Below are 24,271 nucleotides of genomic sequence, written 5' to 3' on the forward strand. Positions count from 1 at the left end.
CTTTTTAGTATACAAAGTAACAGTCTTTTAAAAAGATTTATTTATAATTAAGTAATTAATTTGTTTTCCAAGACAGGGTTTATTTGTGCAATCTTGACTGTCCTGGAACTCACACTGTAGACCAGGTTGGCCTTGAACTCAGATCTACCTTTCTCTAGGATTAAAGGCATGCACCACAGCTGCTCAGTTTGATTTTACTTTTTAAGTATGTGTCTGTGCATATGAGTGCAGTACAGGTGCTAAAGGAGCCTATTAACGGCCGCTTGATCCTCTGGAGTTTAAGTAGTGAGCTGCCTGATGTAGGTTTTGGGAACTGAACTCCAGTCTTCTTCAAGAGTAGTACACTGTAAGAATATTATTATACTTAACTATTAAGCTGTCTCTAGTCACATTTTTTTAAACAATATTTTCAAACGTATTAGACCTTCATTGACCCTCTGATCCTCTACTCATTCTTCTCTCCTGAAATTTCCAATGGCATATAAAAATTTAAAAACCTGTCCAACCCCAGCATTTTCAGATGGCTCAGTGGTCAAGAGTACTGGATGTTCTTCTAGAGAGTCTGGATTTGATTCCTGGTGGCTCACACTGTAATCCCAGTTCCAGGGTCTCCAGTGCTCTGCTGCCCTTTGTGATACCTAGCATATGAGTGATCCACAGACATCTATGCAGGCAAAGCACTCATATACATTTAAAAAAAAAAAGAAAATTATTTTCAGGAGTAATTTCTGTTTAGTTATTAGATATTAAGTTATTTTCTCTACTATCTTAATATAAAATGTTCACTATAGGTGAATGTTTTATTTAGGCCTTCTATTGTTGTGATAAAACTCCATGACAATAAACAATTTGGTCATTGCTGAGGGAAATCAGGGCAGGAACCTGGAGATAGGAAATTGATACAGAAGCCAAAGAGGCAGTGCCGGGCAGTGGTGGCACACGCCTTTAATCTCAGCACTTGGGAGGCAGAGGCAGGTGGATTTCTGAGTTCGAGGCCAGCCTGGTCTACAGAGTGAGTTCCAGGACAGCCAGGGCTACACAGAGAAACCCTGTCCTGAAAAACAAACAAACAAACAAGCAAACAAACAAACGAAGCCAAAGAGGCACGCCACTTACTGACTTGCTCCCAGTAGCTTGTAAAGCCTAGTCTCTTAACACCCAGGGTTCTACCTGCCCAGGGGGTTGCATCACCCACAATGGAGAAGGCCCTTTTATATCAATAACAAATTGAAAGACTTGCCTACAGTCAGTTTTTATGTAGGCTTCCCCTCACCTCCCAGTTGAGAGTCCCTCTTCCCAGATAACTCTAAACTTGTGTCAAGTTGACAAAAAACTAGCCAGGAGAGTGAAAAAATTTTAATTGTAAATATATATGTCTGCTCATGGGTCTATCTTTGATTACCTTTATTGCTTTCTTTAATTTTCTTGCTGTACGCACACATCTAAATAGATAAATATCTGCATAGTCCTTTTGGTGTTGCTCATATTTATGTGCTTTTAGGGCTAACCACTTGATATTGGATAATTTGAGGTTAATTCCTGGGGAAGACTCATTTTCCCTCTCTCAGCAATCATTAATTGCTTGTAGCTTTTCATATAGGGAAGGTTGTGAGATGTCCCTTATCTATGTCAGCATGCCAACTAGTGTCCTTGTTCAGGTCTTATTTAGGCAATAATGTTGACTTTTTATGGGTGCAGCTTCCCTGTCGTTCATTCATATATGCATGTATGCATGTATTCATATATGCATGTATGTATGTATGTTCTGGTACTCTACCTCTTACAGTCTTTTCACTCCCACTTCTGCAATATTCCCTAGGCGCTAGATATAGGGCTCTGTTGTAGGCCTACACACCCCATGGTCTGTTTTTCTCTGTGTTTTGACTAGTTCTGGCTTCCTGTAATGGTTTCTTCTACTGCAAAAAGAAGCATCTTTGTTGAAGGTTGAAGGTCACACCCATCTGTGGATGTACGGATAAATATTGATGATACAGAGATTATACTGTTTTTGGGAAAGTGGTTGTAATAGGTTTTTCTCTAGGTTCTATGGCCTCACTAGTCATGGATAGTTTGCTAGGCCAACCTGGGTCATGACACTTTTGAGGTTTTGATATTGTGCATATCAGATATTTGCATTATGACTCATAACAATAGCAGAATTATAGTTATGAAGTAGCAGTGAAATAGTTTTATGATGTTTGGTGTCACCACAACATGAAGAACTGTATTAAAGGGTTGTAGTATACGGCAGATTGAGAAAAACAGGCAGGTTTAGAATGTCAAGCAGAAATTCCTTCCTGTTGTATGGGCCTTACTTCTAATTAGACAGCTGTTATCACTAAGCTAAAAGTGTCATAGTTTCACCTTTGTGGGTATCATGTTTTGCTGGTCTTTGTGGCTTCTGGGTGTCACAGCTAAGAAGGACTATTGATTGCTCTTTCCCTCGGCAGCTTGCTGGAACCTTCAGTACTATGAAAGATGCAGAAGAGGAGATTTAGGATTACGATCCAGCTTAGATCCTCCAAGTCCTGTGTCTTCAGCAGCAGGAACTTACCTTAAAATTCTGGGAGAAAACCAAGGGCAACAGTATATTTTTGGAAAGCTTACTTGTCTTCCTCTGACCAACAACATGAAAGGAGGTTTCTTGGTACTGGGAATTTTGCTAGGTAACCTGAGGCTCTTGGAGGGAACTTTATCAACCCCAAGTGTTGTCATTTCATTTGATAAGTAAATATGTAATATATACATGCATGCATGCATATTAACACTATACATATTAGATGTAATTTTAGGTTAACAAACCATAATTCACTGTGATTTTTTTTTTCAGACATCCTCTTGCCTCTGTTGCTCTCCCTCCCACCTTCCTCATTGAGAGCCTCCCTCTCCCCCATTTCCTCCTTCAAAGTACCTGTGTTTGCTACTTCTCTCCAGAGCTTTAATCCCTGCCTCAGCATACTTCCTCAGTCAATAAAAGTCATTTATTAATTTTGAAAATTATTGCTAGGAACCACAAATAAGAACACACAGTATTTTATTTCTTTCTAATCTTGGGGTACCTCATCAATATATTTCCTGGTTCCACCCACTTACCTGCAAATTTCATGATTTCAGTTTCTTTACAGCTGAGTACTATTTCATCATATATATCTACCACATTTTAATTATCCATTTGTCTATTGGAGAACATTTAGTTTTTTCCCATTTTGTAGCTATTGTGAATAGAAGAGTTATGACCATGGCTGAGCCAAGTATCTGTAGCGTAGGATGTCAAGCCCTTTCAGCATCTGCACAGTAGTGGCATAGACGGGACATAAAGTAGATTTAGTTTTAACATTTTGAGATTCCCCACACTAATGTCTCCTGTGGCTGTACCAGTTTGTTTGCAATCCCCCCCCCCAACAGTAAATGAGAATTACCTTTTCCCTTCATCCTTGATGGCATTTGTCAACAGTTGTTTTCTTGATCTTAGCTATTTTGACTGGGATAAAATGGAAATTTTAAATTAGTAGTAATTAGAAATTCTCCAGTTGGTTGGAGTGGAATATTCTTTAGATATTGGGTTTATCTGATTTATAGTGTCATTCATTTTTATTTATTTATTTTGGTCTGGACAACTACAGAAGAAAATGAGGTAGTGAAGTTACTCTTACTAAGTTAAACATCTTTAATTCTTGTAGTATGCTTTTTAATATTGAGCTTGCCAGAGTTTGATGTATGTATTTTAGATTGTATTTTCTTTATTAATTATTGTTTCCTTGATTGCAAAGATGTGTCCTCCCTGCCCCCTTTTAATCTCTTTTGATTAGCTTTGTTTTAAAGTTTATTATGATACCAACATCTGCTTGCTTTCTGATTCTATTGGCTTGGAATACTTTTTTCTTTCCTTCTGTTTGCTTTAAATCTGAATATTTTGTAGAGAGCAGAAAGATGGATTTTGTTTCTTAGTCCATTCTGCTAACCTTTGTCTTTTGATTCAGGAGTTGAGGCCAGTAATATACAGTTAATGGGGCTGAAGAGATGGCTCAGCTGTTAAGAGCAATGGCTACTCTTCCAGAGGACCTGGGTTCAATTCTCAGGACTCACAGGGCAGCTTACACTTAATCTGTAACTCCAATTCCACATGATTTAACATCTTCACACAGACATGCAGGGAAAACACCAATGAACATTAAATTAAAAAATAGTTATTATGGAAGGGCATATTGATTGCAGCTATTTATTTATTTAAGCTTTTTGTGTCTTTAAACTCTTGGAATTCTTCAATGAAATTTATGTTCTTTGTGTTCTTAAGTTCTGTGTCTTGAAGTTCATTTAGATAATTGTCATTGGGGAACATTTTTATGAGATTGGTAGGTTTTGCGTGTCTAGGTCTTTCATATTGTTTATATTTTTATAAGGTGACCTGTGAATGTGGACTTCTTTCATTGGGTGTATGTTTGATGTGACCAAAAAATGCTGCTTCAGTCTAGGCCAGCATAAAGGTTGTGCAGCTGAGGCAAAACCTGAGAGTTGTGGATTGCACTGGCAGAAGAGGTTCTAAGGATTTATCAAGCTGGATACCTGTAACAGATGAGTTTCCTGGGCTGGGCCTGGGTCTGTGCCAGGCGTGGTGGCTGCTGTATCTCTGGTAACAAGAAGGACTTCATTTGATAAGCTAAAAGGTGGGGCTCTGGTCTCAATTCTCAATCTGTAGCTTAGAGTAGTCTTGAATTTGTGATCCTCCTGCCTCAATCTGTAGAGTGCTGGGACTACAGTAATACTACCAGAATGCATTGCCCCAAATTAATCTCTTTTCATAGTCACTATAATGTACTTCATCTAGTTCAGTTGCTAAGGGCTCCCAGTATATATTTCTTAGACACATGACTTCTGTTAACTTGTTAATAGCATCTTGCTGGAGTCCTTTCACAGTCCCGATAGTCCCATCACAGTAGCCTTCTCACTGCCTTTATTGCATCCAGGCTTAACCACTCTGGAAACCTGGTAGTGAAACAATAATCCCAGATCCAGTTGGAAAACTGAAGTATTTCGACAAGCTGAACTGAAAAGTACTTCAGTTATGATGTTTGGACCTTCTCAAAAAGGTCATTGTGTTATTACCATAAAAAAAAAAACCCACTCTGTCTCTATACTTTTACTCGAGTATTTGTAAAATAGAGCTTCATTATATAAAATGAAGTGTTACAAATGGCTTAAAAAGACATTAAAGGCCTTTAAAAAGTGTTTCTGTAGGTTCTGAATGTGTATGTAACATTTCAGCAATGTTACTGTCTTGAGAGATTACATTCAGGTCTGTATAGACCTAAAGAATTTGTTCATACTACATATGTAATATTTGTTTGTTGTGGTAAATACATATAATTAACTAAAAGCAAGATATAAAGATTAAAAGAATTTCACTGTTTAGAAATAGTCAATTCTATTTTAAATTAAATTTTATTAATTATTTTGGTGGTATATGCTCTTGCCCTTGTGTGTGTGTGTTTGTGTGTTTATAAAAGGACAGTGGAAGTTAGTAGTTCTCTTCTTTACTAAATAGGTCTCAGGAATCAAACTGAGGTTACTTGGTGACAATTTTCTTTACTTGCTTAACAATCTTGTCAGTTTAGTGTCAATTTTAGACTGTGCTTTATGTTGTGCTCCTTTAGTCTCAGCATTTGTGAGGCAGAGGCCATCTAGGGCAATACAGTAACACCCCACTTCAAAAGAAAAATACAGAAGCATTTTGTGTATGCAGGTATGCGCATATCCATGGGAGGATAGAGGAGTCAGATAATCCGAGCTGGAATTATAGGTAGTTGTGAGCCATCCAATGTAGCTGCTGGGAGTTAAACTCGGGTCTTTGGAAAAACCAATATGTACTCTTAACTGCTGAAGCATCTGTTTAGTCCCAGTTATATTAGTTTTTTATGAAGGCAAATTTTAGACATATTTGTATGGGTGTGTGTGAACTTGTGCATGAGCTTGCACACATGTGTGTGCATGTGTAAATTCCAGAGGTCAGTGTTGAGTGTCCCTTTGATTGTTCTCCACCTTAATTTTTTGAGACGGGATCTCTCTCTGTATCTGGCATCCCTTGATCCTGATAGGCTGAATGGTCAGTGAGCTCTGAAGATCTGCTTGTTTCTTTGTCCCCTGTACCAGCCATGACCCCTGTACCTGCCTTCAATAAGAATGCTGGAGGCTGGAGACTGAAGACATTACTCAGTTGTTAAGAAGACCCAAGTCCAGTTTCCTGAACCACATGGGATATAAGTGAAGCTCCAGTGGACTGGACGCTGTAGACACCCATATTCATTGCCAACCCCCATATATATACAATTAAAAAAAAAAAGGATACTGAGTATGTAAACTGATGTCCTGGTGTTAGTATGGCAGGTACTTCAATGTCTAAGCCATTTCCCCAGCCAGGAAGCATGTTTTTGAGTAAAAGAGCCTATGTAGTTTTATCAGGGTTTAACAATTACAAGCTCACAGCTAATAACTATTTTCCTTATATACCTTTGCCATGTATGAATTTGAAGCAAATCCATGTCATACTATGAATAAAAGTAATGGTATATATTGAAGTTGGCAAATACCTCTCCAAAAGCTCATGTGTTGAATTTTTGTGTTTGTCAGTGAGAAGGTTGCAGTGTGATTAGCTTATGAAAGAGAGAGCTGAGTGTGATATTTGATGGTAAGGCTGAGTTGGAGGGGTTGAATTACTGGAGGAAAGCTGCTGTCTTACTTAGGGATACTAATGCTGTGATGAAACACCATGACCAGTAACCTGGGGGAAGAAACAGTTTATTTGGCTTATGCTTCCAAGTCACTGTTCATCATTGAAGGAAGTTAGATCGGGAACTCAAGCAGAGCAGGAACCTGGAGGCAAGAACTGATGAAGAGGCCATGGAGAGCTGTTGACTGGATTGCTCCTCATGACTTTCTCAGACCCCTTATAGAACCTAGAACCACCAGCCCTGGAATGGCCTCACTCACAGGGGACTGGGCCCTCTCCCAGCAATCACTAATTAAGAAAATGCCTTATAGGCTTGCCCATAGCCAGATATTTTGTAGGCATTTTCTGATTTAGACTTCTTCCTCTTAGATGACTTTAGCTTGTGTCAAAAAAGTAGCCAGCACATTGTCTTGAAAGGTGTTTCTGTCCTCAGCCTCTTCCTCATGCTCTCTGTGTTTGCTGTCATGATGTCCACCCTACTATAGGACCATAAAGAGGGTTAACTATGGACTAGAACCTCAGAAATTGTGAAGCAGAATTTGCTTCTGTAGTAGTTTATGTCAGTTTTAAAATTTGTTTTTTTCTTAGTCAGGATATCTACATATTAGACCATGATGGCCAATAATGTATACCCCCTCCTGTTTCAGTCTTTTGAGTGGTAGTATTATAGATATGTGCTACCTTGTCTGGCTTTATCTCAGTTATTGTGCCATAGTGATATAAAGCTGGGTAGCATATCTGTTAAAGATAATTTTAGGAAATACTTTCAATAATTCCTTAATGTTTTAAAATATTTTTTTAGAGACTTTCCAGTAGGAATGTTATTGGAGTGGTTGCTTTAAATAGTGAATATGTGTATTTCTTTAGTCAGTAAGAATGAGAAAGGTCAGAGCAAACTATAAGCTGGGTTTTGTTTTTTTGTTTTTTTTGTGTCAAGGGAAACTGATAGTGCTGTGTTTAGCAAGGGTAGAGCATTGACAGCCTTTATATATTTTAAGGCATCTTCAGTAGTTCTGCCTGTTTAGGGAAGGAGTTAGAGGAGAATGATATAATTAACTCACAGGGGCATGGAATAAGAATAAAATAAGAGGTTGCTCCATTTTCTGAAGTCATAACTGAAGGCTTGAATATTCAGACTGAAATTTGTAGTGGTATCAGTTTTCAAGGTTCTGATTCTTATAATATTGCACACTAATTGTTAAGGGATAATGTGGGCCTAGTATAGGCTTAGACTTTGACATGATAGGCAATATAGGATGATCAAGGCTAAAAAAGTTAATAAGGGAGTTAAATGGATCATTTATTTGTAGACTTACTAAAAATGATATGAGAAAGTTATAGATAATAACTGAAGTTCATGTCTGTATATTTGCATATAGTATATATATTCACATTCACATGATAGACACACTGTATAGTTGTAAGAATTGAGACATAAAGGGTTTGATGAATTTACCATTTTATATATATAGGTCCTCATTAAACTTAGTTGTGTTAAAGTATAGTTATATAAATATGTATTCATTGTATAAGCTCTATCAGCGAGATCATAGCTGTGTATTTCCTAGTACAGTCATTTTGGACATTTCCATGAATTTTTATGCTTTCAAAGTTAGTGAGCTTAGTGCTGGGTTCTGCTAGAGAAACAAATAGTTCAGTCTTGATCAGGAGCATGATTGCCTTAGGCAGCTGGCAGACATGGAGCTACAGTGAGTCGAGTTGAAACTATGGTTGACTTGGGAAATTTATACATATACCTTATATAACTTTTTTTTCTACACTAAGTTTCAAAACCCGTTGGCATTTTGAAAAGCCTTTTTATTGGGAGAATATGAACAATGATGTTAACCTTGTCTAAAGATCCCTCTCCCAATTTTCTACCAATTGTAGAGCATATTTAATAGTATATACAGAACTATCATATATATCATTGCAGCTTCATACTGTTGGAGTAGCTTGTCTTTACTTAAGCTACACTGGTTGAATGTTGGTACGTTATATCTTTTAGAACTGTGGGTAGAACCAATAAATTCAGTTATTACTGGTCTATACAAATTTAAATTACCTAGTAAAATTGAAATAGTTCAATAAAATTGTTTCTAAACTGAGGAGTCATGCCAAGGAGATGACTCAGCAAGTAAAGCCCTTGCCATGGAAACCTGATGACTTGACTTCTATTTCTGGACTTTAGGGGTGGAATGAGAGAACTGGCTCCCCAAATTGTCCTTGACATCCTCACTTGCACATGGCATGCACACATGTGTGTGAACAGCAGGCATTCTATGTAAAATAAAAGTAATTAAAACCAATAAAATCTCTAAAGTTTATCTAATAATTTCAAGAGTACTAGGCCTGAGAAGTATCCACGTTGTACTTTTGACATACAGCTTTGTTGCTAAATTAAGGTATTACTTGCTTTCTATTGTAAAGAATATTCTGCTTTGTCCATTAAACATGTCCTTCAAAACTCAGCTCAAAATGTCATTTCTTTGGAAAGTGAGTCTGTCCTTTTAAAATATCTTATCACCCAGCATTGACATCATTTGCAACCTAAAATTGTTTCATTTATTACTTTTATTGTTTACTCCCGTGAATGAGAGGAAATTTGTAAAACCAAGACTATTTTCTAATCTATTTACTATCTTGTTTTAGCACTAATTAAAAAATGCACAAAGGTAACATACATTGCTCAACATTTCTTATGATTTTAAGTAAGTGCTATAGGAATATTATTGCAAAAACATTTGCTGAAGTCTTAACTTTCACCCCTCTATGTGTGACCTTATTTAGAAGTACAATATTTGCAGTTATACTCCAGTTAATTAACATAAGATGTTAGTTCAATAGTCCCAAATCTCTATAATTGCTGACCTTTTATGAAGCAAAAACAGTGGTATCATGTTAATACATAGGTACCCTTTTCACAGAAATTTCTGTTTTGTGTGCGTGTGTTTATGTTACATATCCAAGCCTTCAGAGACCAGAAGATGTTGGATTCTTTGCAGCTGGTGTCACAAATGGTTGTGAGCTGCCCAAGATGGGTACTGGTACTTAAAAACCAGGTGTCTGTACAGCTCTGTATTTTTTCTTTTAATATAATAGGGGTTGTTTATGTACTTTTGAAGTAATTTCTATATGAAAATTTAGGACTATATGTAATTACTTATTTTGATGAGGGCTATCCTCCATTTTCCTGAGTGTGGCGAATATGCATGTGCATGCATGCTTTTGTGGACATGGCCAGCCTTCCTAGTCAGCTGGCTACGGGGATCTTCTGTTTAAAACTTTCAAGATTGGAATTCCAGGCATGCTATCACTTAAACACCAGACATTTATAGAAGGTTCTAGGGATCCAAATTAATACTAGTGCTTGAACACTAAGCTATATCAGTTAATCCTGAGGGCAATTAAAAAACAAGTTTTCTCTTTTTTTAGAATCTCTGTAAGAGTAGATACCTGTTTTAGTTCAAGAACATAATGGAATATTTTTATATTTTCCATGTATAATCATTACATTTGATGGTAGGTTTTCTTAATTAGGCTGTTAAATTGCCAAACAGTTTTGATTTATGAGTAGGTAGATCTGTTAGTAAAATAATTAAAAGGAAGTATTATTTCCTAACCCCCACTCCCACCCCCCCAGTCTTTGGAGATATTTAGTGGTGATTTTGGAATTTTTAAAAACCACAGCAAATTACTTTTATTAAAATGTAGGGAAACATTCTTGCAATTTTGGTGGGCAAGCCTGTTGGTTTTTATTTGCAAACATTTTTCATGTATGCAATATAGGGTGTTACAGTGTAAAAGAAGTTAGTATCTTGAGGTTTTATTTTTATTGTTAGACAGGCTGTTGATTTTTTTCTCATTGATCTTTAATTTAGAATAGTCTACTTAATCTGGTGTGGAGAATTTTCTAACCTTTCCTCCTCCATTTTGATGGATCACTGTCTCAGCCCTTGTTTATGCCCTGTGGAAAACCCTTCTTGATCTTTGTCATTGCTTTAGCTAGTCACCATCACTGAGAAGCCCTTTATTTATTTCATTGAGTACTTTCCTTACACACACATGCAGTATGCTTATGGGGCATGCTGTTTTGATGCATATATTACCAAATCAGGGTAATTAACAGATCCATCACCTCAAGCATTTACAGTTTTATTATGGTGATAACATTGAAAATTACTCAAGATGTTTTAAAATTTTCCGTACAGGGGCTGGTGAGATGGCTCAGTGGGTAAGAGCACCCGACTGCTCTTCCGAAGGTCTGGAGTTCAAATCCCAGCAACCACATGGTGGCTCACAACCATCCGTAAGGAGATCTGACTCCCTCTTCTGGAGTGTCTGAAGACAGCTACAGTGTACTTACATATAATCAATAAATAAATCTTAAAAAATTTTTTTTCCCGTACATTACTGTTAACTAGACTACCTTGCATGGTGTATGCATACCACATTTTCTATATCGATACTTCTATTTATAGACAATTAGGTCAACCGAGTTTCGATATCTTTTTGCCGTACTGAATTTTCTTTCTCTTGGATATATACTCATTGGGATGACTCGACTGTGTAGTAGTTTGGTTATTCTGGTATGTGTGTTACAGTTTTCCATTGCTATACTAATTTATAGCTGCATCATTTTCTTTCTCCATATCCTTGCCAGCATGAATTCCTTTTATCTTTATTTTGATAGCTAGTATCATTAAAATGAGCTGTGGTAGTTTTGATTCACATTTCTTTCATGAGTAGCACACTTAGTTATTTTACTCAGATGTTTAAGAAATTTTATTTATGATAATTATAACATTGAATAAGATAGGAAAAAATTACCTGTCCATAGGAAGTTAATTATTTTATTAAGAAAAAAAGACATTTGTGAAAAAGGAAGATGCATTGCATAAATCCTTACAAAGATCTTAAAACAACTGCTGTTTTAACTGTCATTTTCTACCTTTAATCAGTTAAAAAAAAATCCCTCCCCTCCCCCCTCCCTCCGTCCGTCCGTCCGTCCTTTTTCTGGTTTTTCAAGACAGTGTTTCTCATGTATCCTTGGCTCTCCTGGAATTTACTCCTGGAATGTATCCACCTGCCTCTCTCTCCCAAGTGTTGGGACTAAAAGCATGCACCACCATCACCACCCAACTCCTTTTTTAAAGAAGAAAAAAATTATCCACATTAAATATACTGAAATTTCATTTACTTAATATGAGCTTTCTAACCTCTTTGCATTTGTTTTTTTTTTTTTTTCATTTTTTTATTAGGTATTTATTTCAGTCACATTTCCAATGCTATCCCAAAAGTCCCCCCCACACTCCCCCACCCTCCCATTCCCACTTCTTGGCCCTGGTGGTCCCTTGTACTGAGGCAGATAAAGTTTGCCGGACCAGTGGGCCTCTTTCCACTGATAGCCGACTAGGCCATCTTCTGATACATATGCAGCTAGAGACATGAGCTTCGGGGGGGGGGGGTACTGGTTAGTTCATATTGTTGTTCCACCTATAGAGTTGCAGATCCCTTTAGCTCCTTGGTTACTTTCTCTAGCTCCTCCATTGGGGGCCCTGTGATCCATCCAATAGCTGACTGTGTGCATCCACTTCTGTGTTTGCTAGGCCTCGGCATAGCCTCACAAGAGACAGCTATATCAGGGTCCTTTCAGCAAAATCTTGCTAGTGTATGCAATGGTGTCAGCGTTTGGAGGCTGATTATGTGAAGGATCCCTGGGTATGGCAGTCCCTAGATGGTCCATCCTTTCGTCTCAGCTCCAGACTTTGTCTCTGTAACTCCTTCCATGGGTGTTTTGTTCCCAATTCTAAGAAGGGGCAAAGTGTCCACATTTTGGTCTTCGTTCTTCTTGAGTTTCATGTGTTTTGCAGATTGTATCTTGTATCTTGGGTATTCTAAGTTTCTGGGCTAATATCCACTTATCAGTGAGTACATATTGTGTGAGTTCTTTTGTGATTGGATTACCTCACTCAGGATGATGCCCTCCAGGTCCATCCATTTGCCTAGGAATTTCATAAATTCATTCTTTTTAATAGCTGAGTAGTACTCCATTGTGTAAATGTACCACATGTTCTGTATCCATTCCTCTGTTGAGGGGCATCTGGGTTCTTTCCAGCTTCTGGCTATTATAAATAAGGCTGCTATGAACATAGCATGTGTCTTTCATACCAGTTGGAACATCTTCTGGATATATGCCCAGAAGAGGTATTGCAGGATCCTCAGGTAGTACTATGTCCAATTTTCTGAGGGACTGCCAGACTGATTTCCAGAGTGGTTGTACAAGCTTGCAATCCCACCAGCAATGGAGGAGTGTTCCTCTTTTTCCACATCCTCGCCAGCATCTGCTGTCACCTGAATTTTTGATCTTAGCCATTCTGGCTGGTGTGAGGTGGAATCTTAGGGTTGTTTTGATTTGCATTTCCCTGATGATTAAGTTGCTGCCGCTTTGCATTTATTAAGCACTTCTTCCTGAGTACATAAAGATTGGTGAGTTTTGTACAGGTTCCTATGTCTTTACATGTTAACTAAAGTGAATTTTTTTTTGGGAGATAAAAATTTCTAAAACTGTTTGGTTTTAAATTGACTGTATCTAATTACCAAGCCAAAGACATTGCAAGAAAACATCATATCTTGATGATTCAATCAGTCATGGGTCATCCAAATACAGGACTTACAAGTCACAATAAAATAACCTTTTATTTGTATTTACCCACTGAGCATCCCCACATCCTTTTTAATTCTTTCAGGATCTTCCCTGACTTTTGTCATTTTGTTTGATTATATCCACATTGTGTTCATTGACCTTTTTAGATGTTTAGATTTCTGTTTTTATTGACAGTGGAATTTTTCTGTCATAAAGTCTCCAATTTTCTTTGTTCTCAATGTCTTCTTGGAGATAGTTGGAATGTTTGTCTCCTGTATGCAATGTCTGTGATTCTTTAAGGAATTTTTTTTAAGTGAAAATGGGTCCTTCATTTTATTTTAATTATATCTTGTAATGGTTTTTATTAAAATCTTAAATATTGAATTCTGTAAATTACCCCAGCCTCACGGTTTTGATGATGGATGTCTACTAAGGGTTATGCACGGTATTTTTCTTAAACAAAGATTATCTTTCTTATTGGTGGTCAGATGTTAATCCTGATTAACAAATAACTAATATGACAGGTTTCACTGAAGACGTGAAATCAAAGTGGAAAATAGGTTTTGTTTATAAGTTGGTTTATTAGCCAAAATATTCATTGTTTCAGTATGTTGTTCACTTGTGGGTCTGTCTGCTTTTATCTTGATTGACATTTTACTAACACAAACTTAAGCAGATATTGAGAGATTCCAGTTTATTCTTTTCTTTGACATCAGGCAGGTACCCAGTTCTGAGCCTGCATATGTATGTAGATAATAATTCTAGAATTTTTGTATTCAGTTTTTATTTCTGAGCTTGCCTTTTTGGTTGTCTGCTGGTCATTTCACAGTCTAGGGTTCTTGGACTTTTTTCAGTTGTCCCTCTGTTTCAGAAAATTTATTGCTATGTAAGATAGACATACAAACCAAACATTTGTTGATAAATAACTTATAAAGAAATATACTAATTTTTATATATACATTTAATTTTAAGAAATATATTAAATTTTAATATATACATTTAAATAGAAAACCAAGTTTACGTAATTTATGTAAAGGGTCTTTATTTTTACATGATAAATTAAATCTTAGGTGAAATTCTGATTGAGGGACCAAAGCATGCTTTATGTTTTGAGAGTTAATGGACATTTCATTTTTATAATTATTAATGCTGAGCATTCATCTCACAGGAATTCGTAGTACAGAGTAGCACGATATTGAGGGCCATTTAGATAAGTATTTGGAAATTCTGCTTTCATTTAAAACCAAAATTCTAATAATGATTTTAAAAATAAAATTCAAATCAGCAAGTCAAAAAGCAGCTTTTTAAAATTCAGACATCATTCAAGCTGAAGGTACGCTGATTTGATACTTAACCTTCGGAATAATAGTAGTAGAAGATTAAATTACTGTTTTCTTTAACTAAAACATAATTTTTTTTGTAAGAATAGAAAATGCTGTATGTACAGTTAAAAACAATCTAGATGATAACAGTTATAGTCTGGAGTCTGAGCCAAGGTGTTTCAGATAGTGTTTCTTGGCATCTCAGCCACAATGGTAGTGCATTAAAAAATGTATATAACATATGTTTATAACCCAGGCTAAATTAAAGTTGTACAGCGCAGTGTGGGCAAGTGCTGTCAGAAACACCTCAGATTTATTGCATATTTGAGTTTTGTCTTTAAGTTTTGATATATTGAATATTCTTGCCAATTTTTCATAATCCTACATTTCGTTATGTGATGGGGTTATGAACCACAGTTTAAGAAGATGGGTCATAGCCGGGCGGTCGTGGTGCACACCTTTAATCCCAGCACTTGGGAGGCAGAGGCAGGCGGATTTCTGAGCTCAAGGCCAGCCTAGTCTACAAAGTGAGTTCCAGGACAGCCAGGGCTATACAGAGAAACCCTGTCTCGGAAAAACAAAAAAACAAAAAAAACAAAAAAACAAAAAAAAAAAAGAAAGAAAGAAAAGAAAAGAAAAAGAAAAAAAACAAAAAGAAAAGAAAAAAGAAAAGAAGCTGGGTCATAGACTATCTCTAGTTGCATGAAGGTATTTCTGATACATCTAAAATCCTTTCAACAGGTACCAGCTACCATTTTTGAGACCAAGTTTCTTGTGTTTTTTTTCCCCTTATACCTTCATCTACACCAAGAAATGGTTCTGCTATTCCCAATTGCCTTTTTATTTGGGAAATCAGTGATGGTAGGCAGGGTAAGCAAAAGGCTGTGGATTGTTGTTTTGTTGTTTTAAATTCACAAGTTTTTTTCTTTTGTTAGGTACTCTTTATTGTGTTTTTTTAGATTCAAGATTTCTGTAAGAGCTCTTTTTGGGGGAAGGGCGGAGTTGATCAATTTTGCTAACTAACCAAATAATTACTTTTTAGGGAGACCTGATTTTTCCTTCTCTTTCTCTTTCTCTTTCTCTTTCTCTTTCTCTTTCTCTTTCTCTTTCTCTTTCTCTTTCTCTCTCTCTCTCTCTTTCTCTTTCGCTCTCTCTTTCTCTTTCTCTCTCTCTCTCTCTCTCTCTCTCTCTCCTTCTTCTCTCTCTCTCTCTCTCTTTCTCCTCTCTCCTTTCTCCTTCTCTCTCCTTCTCTCTCTTCCTCTTCCTCTCCCCCCTCTCTCTCTTTCTCTCTTTCTCTCTCTCTCTGTCCCTTTCCCTTCCCCTCCCTCCACTATTCTGCTACTTTCTGTGTTGTTACTTGCCTAATTTTTGTTGATTTAGTATATAAATCAGAGTTGACTTATTTTCTGTCAGCATTTGAAAATTGTCTTCATGTGTATATAGTTTCCATCAAGAAATCTGTTGTAATTTTTATTTTCCCGTTTGATGTGTCATGCACATTAAGATCTCTCTATCTGTAGTTAGCTTTTTAGGCAAATTTTATACTTTGGAATATTCTGCTTGGAAATTTTCTGGTTTTTGCATTTTTTAAAAAAGCTTTCAGCAGGGTAGTGGTGGCACACACCTTTAATCCTAGCACTTGAGGGGCAGAGGGGCAGAGGGGCAGAGCGGCAGAGCGGCAGAGGGACAGAGGCAGAGGCATCTCTGTTAGTTCAAGGCCAGCCTGGTCTATAGTGCATGTTCCAGGTTTCTCAAAAACCAGAAAAAGGAAAAAAAAACGTATTCTTTTTTATTTTTTTCTTCTGTGTTATAGTTTAGGATTTCCTTGGCCTTGTCTGGGGATTTCACTCAGCTTTAGGTGTATTTTCTGTTTGCTTTTGTATCGTGGTTTCCTGCATCCATGCTATTCTGTTTTTAGGCCTGTGTATTTTGTTCTTTTTTAAAAAATCAGACCTGTTTTCAGAGCAGTTTTAGATTTACAGTGAATTTGTGGAGAAAATACAGGAATCTAATGTTTGGTACCTCATGCCTACATTTGCTACCTCAGAGTTGTATACTTATTACAGCTGTTGGCCCTGTTGTATTGATACTTGCCATTACCATCCAGAGTCTGTTCTTCATTATGTTGATGTTATATAGCATACAGATTTTGACAAATGCACAATGATATTTACCTCTTGTTTAGAAGTGTTTCACTGTGCTAACAGCCCTCTTTACTTGGTGATTCCACCTGCACCCTAACTTCCAACAATCACTGACAGCCAAAGTTTTACCTTCTCAAGAATGTTAGGTAATCAGAGTTAGGCAATATGCAGTCTTTTCAGATGGCTCCTTTTATTTAAAGGTTCTTCATTTTTAATTTTATGTCTTGTTGGAGCAATTGTTTTCTACATCTAATAATACTTGGATACCAAAGCTTTTTTACCTACTCACCTTCTAAAGGACTTCTTGGTTGATCCCAACTTTGATCAGTTATGAATAAAGGTATATAATAAATATCTTTGTCTAAGCTTCTTTGTAAATGTAGGATTTTAACTATTTTGGATAAATATCAAATAGTGTGATCATAAGTGTGATGGATTGATATTTCATGATATATTTATTTTATTTAAAAATAATTTTTTTTAAATTAACAGGTGTGACTTTGAGGTTGAATAACCAGTTTGAATTATACAGAAATTTCTGTACTGTGGAATAGCTTCTCCAGCAATGATTACTTCAGAGTTACCAGTGTTACAGTAAGTATCATACTTTTATTTATCGTCTAGAGAAATGAGTCAGTATTACAGGGTCTGATGAAATATATCAAATATGTTCTGTTATTGAGACAGTATATTTGAAATCTAAATATTAGGGCATGGGATTACTCTGCCTTTGCTATTGAAATGTCAGCATGTTTTCTGATGCTAAAGTCAGGTATTAATGTTTTTGTATCAGGGGTCAGCCAGCTATTATACTGATTTGTTATAAATTGAATTACAGCTGTATTTATTTCCTGTATACTGATTCCAGTTTCTTTGTTCTTTGCTATGCTAGTAACTGTATTGTTTGGAAAGTCAAGATATTCAGTCTTGCTATTGAAAATAACACATTTATTAAACTTTATCTTATATTGTCCTTTTAAAAACACATTTACTGTTTTAATTTCTCCTACTAAGATTCCTTCTGTTATATTTTTGAGGCATTCTGGTTTTTTGAAAAATCTCAGGCAAAACCGGTTGGTGTGTGTGTGTGTGTGTGTGTGTGTGTGTGTGTGTGTGTGAGAGAGAGAGAGAGAGAGAGAGAGAGAGAGAGAGAGAGAGAAAGAAAGGGAGAGAGAGAGAGAGAGAGAGAGAGAGAGAGAAAGAAGAGAAAGAGAGAGATTGATTATTAGATTTGTTGGTTTGTTGGATAGAGTTGGATATTATTTTAGAATTTTTAGAAAATGTCACAGTCATTTAACAGCAGATATTATTTCTTTTATAATTTGCATCAATCTGTAAATTGAGGATCCATGTATTTTGGTCTCATGTGATAATGCTAATTGAGCTACAATAAAAGGATAATCATCTAAGTAGTTATTGCTTTGATTATATTTCAGTTACAAATGTCTCTCCAGGAGATGACCTTCTGGTTGCTCTCTTAGCAGCTTTAAGACACAAAGCTTTTCTTGTGCCTTTATCTGTTTGATAGTTCAATAATACTTTGTATTTATAAGGATTTTGAAATGTAGACAATAAGGTTTAAGTATTGTCTATATAATTGCTCCATTCCTCTTTACCCCTTATTTTAGGCATAATACAGGGTTTGGAGATCCCTGCGTAGTATTTTCTTTGTTACTCTGTTCTTAGGAACTCTTACTTTCTCATCCAACAGTCTGTTTATGTTTTATTTTAGATATATGTCTGGCAGAACTCCTCTGATTCTTTATAATTAGGATAAGTGTTTCTCTGTATTCTTAAATTTCCAAATTTTTTCCTAGCAACATATTTCACATAATTTCCTAACCACTTCCGAAAGTAATAAGCTTTTCTGTCATATTGTTGTATACCCCACTTGCAGCATACTTACTAGATAATTAGACAGGTTCCCCACATAATTACTCATAAAATTTGAAGCAGACTTATTTGAGTGATATTTGTACTTAAAAAGAATGTAGTGTTAATATTTAGTATTAAGTATTGTGGTTTGTAATAAAAAAAATCACAAAGTTGTAAATCTATAACTGCATAGTGGTAATCTGAGAGCTGGATGAACGCGCCTTGGTTGAGTAAGGCAGCTGCAGAGGGTATTCTTGGTTAAGATTTAATAAACCTTTTAAAGAGTATACACTTGTCTAAGTTTTGTGTTTGTGTTATTACTTAATCTACTCATCTATCTATGTACGCTGTTATGTTAACTTTCTGTCATTGTGACAAAAATGTCTGAACCAGTCTACTTAGAAGTAGGATTTTTTTCCCCTCCCATTTCCAATTTCAGAGATTTATCTTAGGATCAGTTGACCTTGTTGCCTGTGTGATCTTCTGGCCTGTGGTAAGGCCGTTTATCCTAGTAGGGGATATCGGGTAAAGCAACCTGTCTACTCCATATGGCTGGGAAACAGAGGCAAGGGAAAGTTGTAGCTCCAGAATCCCCTTCATTGATGTGCATCTACTAGGTCTCGTTTCTTATAGGACCCACCACCTTTACTAGTGCCATAGGCTAGTGACCACACCTTTAAGATACAGGACTTTAGGAAATGCTCAAATCATAAAATTCTTCCTCTGGTTCCTCATGCTCATTTCATAATGCGAAATGCATATTTCTTTTTGTTTCAATAGCCCATAGAGTCTTTTCTGTTTCAGCATTGATCTTGTTCAGATTAAAAATCTCCTATGTGATAACAAAACAAAATCAGTTATAAATCCAAACACTCATTTACCCACTTCCAAGATACTATGTCACAAGAAAAATTCCTATTCCCAATAGGGTAAATAGGAAAACAAAATAAAGAAATTAAACCAAAGTAGGACTAAAACCCAGCAGCAAAACATTAAATCCTATAGCTCTATGTTTGTAATTCTGAGCACATGGTAGTGTTATGAACACCAAAGAGCTTGGTCAGTTGCTGCTTTTATGGCCACACTTGTGTACTGATTTTGCTGGACCTGGAGCTTCCTCTATGTTCTTGTCATCTCTGACTATGTTGTCTCCATTATAGCTTCAGCCTCACCGGCACAGCTTCCCTCAGCTCCTTGCCAGTGGTTGCTGATGTGTCTCCCCTTTCTTTTGAAATCCCCTGGAAGCCCTCATGATTCTTACATCCATGAAAATAGCTCACATTTGCTCTTTACCTCATATTTGCATACCAGCAAACCCAACATTATGTAAATGATGTAGGGTCTGCTACCACTGCAACTGCACTCAGATTCCCAAGTGGCCCTTGTAAGCTGTTTGAACATGGAGGTTTTGAGCAGCCAATTGGAGTTTCTTCAGAGAAATATGTCTCTAGGTTCTCTTGTTAATCCTGTGCAGGTATAGTGGGTGAGGAGGTTGACTCCTGACAGCCAGTAACGCATCGCTTGCTGTTACATTGCAGTGCACGTACTTTTTTTAAATGGTGGTACTAAGCACCCCCAGCCATACTCATATTTTTCATGGAACCTCTACAATGTCCATATCTTTCCTGCTCTGTAATGTTTGGCTCTCAATTATTATTGTATGTTTGGCCAAAAGAAGCTAACAGTATCCATACTGCTTCCTTAGTGCTGTGCTATCTTTATTTCCTCTGCCAGAAGCCTTTTTTTAGATTCAAACTTAAATTTTTTAGTTTTTCAGTAATAGTAATGTAAAAAAATCAGAGAATAGGAAAGACACAAAGACCATTTTTCAGATTAACCATACTATTATAGTTTTGGCTTACATACTATAATTACTGATGGATTTTTCTGTAATTGGTCTTTTTTATTATTAAGCAGTGTCAAAATATTATGTTATTCTATATTTATATTCTGTGAGTATCCTAGCTCTTGACAAATACTGTATGTCTACAGACTCATGCCTTTCTGTCATTGGGTTTGTAGGTATTAATGAACTAGCCATAAATATATAGTTACTGGCATTATGCAGGAAATGGTTGTATTATGAAAATTTTAACACACTTAATACTTTGACAGGTGAGGCAGTACTGGGAATTGAACTTGGGCCTCACACATGCTAGACAAGCACTCTGCTACTTCACACCATTCCCAGCTGTAACTTCTTTATTATTAATTTTTTGAGGGTTATATGAAATTAGGCTTGTGAATAGAGATAAATAATAATCATAATAGATCCCCAAGTCACTTAAGAAATGTATTCTTCTTCTCCCCTAGCAGTGGAAAACAACTGAGGTTTCAGGGTTTGGTAAAGAGAACATAATAAGATATGTATAATTAATAAATAACTGTGAATGCAGTGTAGTAATTACAGGAGTAGAATGGTTAGCACTAGTAAGATGTGTTAGGAAGAATTTGTAGTATATAAGCCTAAGTTGCTAAATTGACTGGTGAAGATGACAATTTTATAAGATATAACATGATATTATATAATTATTGCTGATGTCCTATAATTTTGCAAATGTGAATGTGGTCCATTTATAGAGATTGAAAAGAAACTGTTCAAAATTTGAATTTGTGTATCACTGTCCCAGTATTTCTGCTGTATCCATCTTAAATAGAACTTGGGATATATAGTATGACTAACTTATCTATGTGGATAGTTGATTCAGATACTTTTATAATAGTGCAATACTCAGTTATCCTGGGTGGTCATTGATAAAAGAATATTCAAATAAATTCTGCATGCCTTACATTAACTTTATGGAGCCCCATGTGTTTATTGTATTAGTAGTTTGGAATATATTCAGCTACTTAAGACTTAAATTGGAACACAGATATGCATATATCTATATATATATACATACATATGTGTATATATACATACACATATTGAAATATATATTTATTGTGTATACACACATAGAAAATATTTTAATAGGTATTTATTTTTAACATTATTTCCATAAATATGTATTATCAGTGTTTTACCTTTATGCGTATATATGTAGCACATGCATGCTTGGTGCTTGTGGGAGCCAGAAGGTAAATCCCTTGAAACTGGCTTTACAGAGAGTTGTTAGCTACCATGTAGGTGCTGGGAACTGAACTTGGGTCCTGTGCAAGAACCAAGGACTCATAACCACTCACTCCTCTCTCCCCACTGTAGAAGGATATTAATCTGACTGTCAGTAGTATTAATCTGACTGTTAGTAGTATTAATCTGACTGTTAGTAGTATTAATCTGACTGTTAGTAGTATGGTCCAGAGTGAGACAGAAGGGCTGCAGTGAGGAAAATACAGCTTTTTTTGTGTGTTCTTAAGTCTTTTCTCACTCTTTGTTATTAAGGGCTTACTCTACATGCTAATAAGTAAGCATACATACAAAAAAGTGTACAAGCTGTCAACAATATTTTGATTTTTAAAACTGGCTGCAGTTGACTTTAATCAGTACTTACCTGCTGATTTCTTTTGTTATGAAAGTGTATTATTCCAGCACAAGCGAATCTCACTAATGGTTGGCTTACTGTACGATGAAGCTGGCTTTCTCCTGTGGCTGTGGTGCAGCATCTCTAATGTCAGAAGCTTTGAGCTAGTTTGTCCACTTAACATCAATACAAAACATTTGCATGTCAGTATCCTCCCATAGAAATACAAGAACTCAAGTTTTGTTTGAAATTTAACTGCCTCTATCATGTATTAGATCTGTGACTGTGGATCAGTTTATTAGATGATCTCATTTATAAAACTCAGATAGTAAAAAAGTTTTTTTATTTTTTATGTATATGTTTTCCTAAAACATCCTTAGAGCAGTATATGCTAACCCACATGAGAATTTGTTGGTACTGTAATGAAGAATAAGAGCAAATGAAGAATTGGAATAAATAAGAATGACTAAACTAGATCAAGGATGGATAGAGAACTGCTAATAGTTCAGATTTTTTGAAGGTTATCCCTCTCCCACAAAATCCAAAAGGAAACAATAAGATTACTAGTAGAGAGGTGTCACAAGGCTCTAACTTTCCCAACAGTTATAGGTAGCTAAAGGCTAGGAGAGAGAGTTCATGAGACCCTGTCTCTTCCTGTAGGATTTATTGGCAGTTAATGTTTGCTGGGGTGGTAGTGGCTCACAAGGCCACTCACCTCTTTAAGGGTGTATATACAGTTAATGTTTGCTGGGGAGATTTTCATTTTGTCCTACATGGTGTAAGTGCCTCTGAAGACTGTTCATACTGCTCTAAGTAATCCTGATTAAATTCACTGTTTTACCTGGAAAAAAAAAGTAAAATTGTCTTTTGAACATAGCTGTTATAGATGGAAAATAGCTGGATATAGATCCAGAAGCAAGTCAAGTCTAATTGGATTTAATTCTAGTTTTGAATTTGAGGTGACTTTTAAAGAAGCCTTTCATTCATTCAAGTTAATACTCTTGAATTAAAGATGTGGAATGCATGCAAATATTCTGTTAAGGCATTAAAATTACTTATATAGAAGCTGTGTAATATCTCCAAAGGAATGCAATGTAGTGCAATAAAAATAGCAGAACAGAAAGTAAGAATTGAACTTTAAGGAAGAGTTCAAAACAAAAAGGACACCAACACTAAAAAGAGCATTAATGAAGCACATTGAGACATTTGTGAGGTAGACTTACTAGTGGGTGTGCAGCCTTTCTTTTATTTCAATTTTCTGAAGAATTTAGTGCTGTTGATTAGTCAGAATCAGAGATGGACTATTTATGAATTTTGTAAGGCAATTTAGTACAATATAGTGAAAAGTTTAATTGTGTGAAGTTAAAATGAAGTAAATCAGTGTCTGGGATAATGGCTTAGAGGTTAAATACAAGTATTCACAGGCAAGAGTACTGTGGAATGAACATATGCTTGTACACCACACAAGTACATATTGTGAAATTAAAAAAAAAATAAATCACATTAATATAAAATATCCAAAATTCACCATTTCACAATTACAAAGTCATTTATTGTTATCTTGAGGTTATTTTTACCTCAGACATGTGGTATGAGTTGATTTTCTTTTTTGCTTTATTTCGAATTAAATTTTAATCATATGCTGTTTATCACTTTCTAGTGTTGGCATGTTGATAGTTTGAAATTGGTTACTGAGAGAATATTTATACCAAAAATCCCCAGCAAATTCTACATGTACTGATTCCATTTGTTATTTGTGCATGTAACAAAATGATAAGTTGTTACTGATGTGGAAGGAAAGGTAAAGGTGCATCAGACAGTCAGCTGTGATAGCTTTCAAAGTTGGAGATACTGTTTCCGTACTGAGAGCTGTTCTGTGACTCAGCACAGAAGTCACTGTATCGACTGCCAAGTTGTTCCAACAGGTGTCTCTTTCACTGTGCTTATCCTAGTCATTCCAAAGAGCACTAATAAGAGTTTGTCAAAAATAGTCATAAAAAAGGCATCCAGTTGGCTGAGTGGAATTTACAGTCAAGATGATTTTAGTTTTTATAATTGAACATCATTTGATCTTTCAGGTGCTGCTCTTTTAAAAA

The 24,271-nt window shown here is 36.0% G+C and overlaps 1 protein-coding gene across 9 annotated transcripts in view; it reads left to right on the top strand.

Annotated features, from left to right (window-relative positions):
- Stag1 (stromal antigen 1) overlaps nt 1–24,271 on the top strand; it is a 360,836-nt gene that overhangs the window by 90,116 nt on the left and 246,449 nt on the right. For 7 of the 9 annotated variants that reach the window (XM_006510924.3, XM_006510923.3, NM_001357265.1 and 4 more), the window contains one exon: nt 17,329–17,430. The exons of 1 other annotated variant lie outside the window; for it this stretch is intronic. In XM_006510924.3, coding sequence (XP_006510987.1) covers nt 17,402–17,430 — 29 coding nt within the window. In that variant the 5' untranslated portion in view covers nt 17,329–17,401. Of the gene's footprint in view, nt 1–15,393; nt 17,177–17,328; nt 17,431–24,271 lie in introns of those variants that run through there. One more of the 9 variants, XM_030244172.1, reaches the window with a different exon arrangement.

This window comes from Mus musculus, chromosome 9 (assembly GCF_000001635.26).
Source record: "Mus musculus strain C57BL/6J chromosome 9, GRCm38.p6 C57BL/6J".
Taxonomy (NCBI): Eukaryota; Metazoa; Chordata; class Mammalia; order Rodentia; family Muridae; genus Mus; species Mus musculus.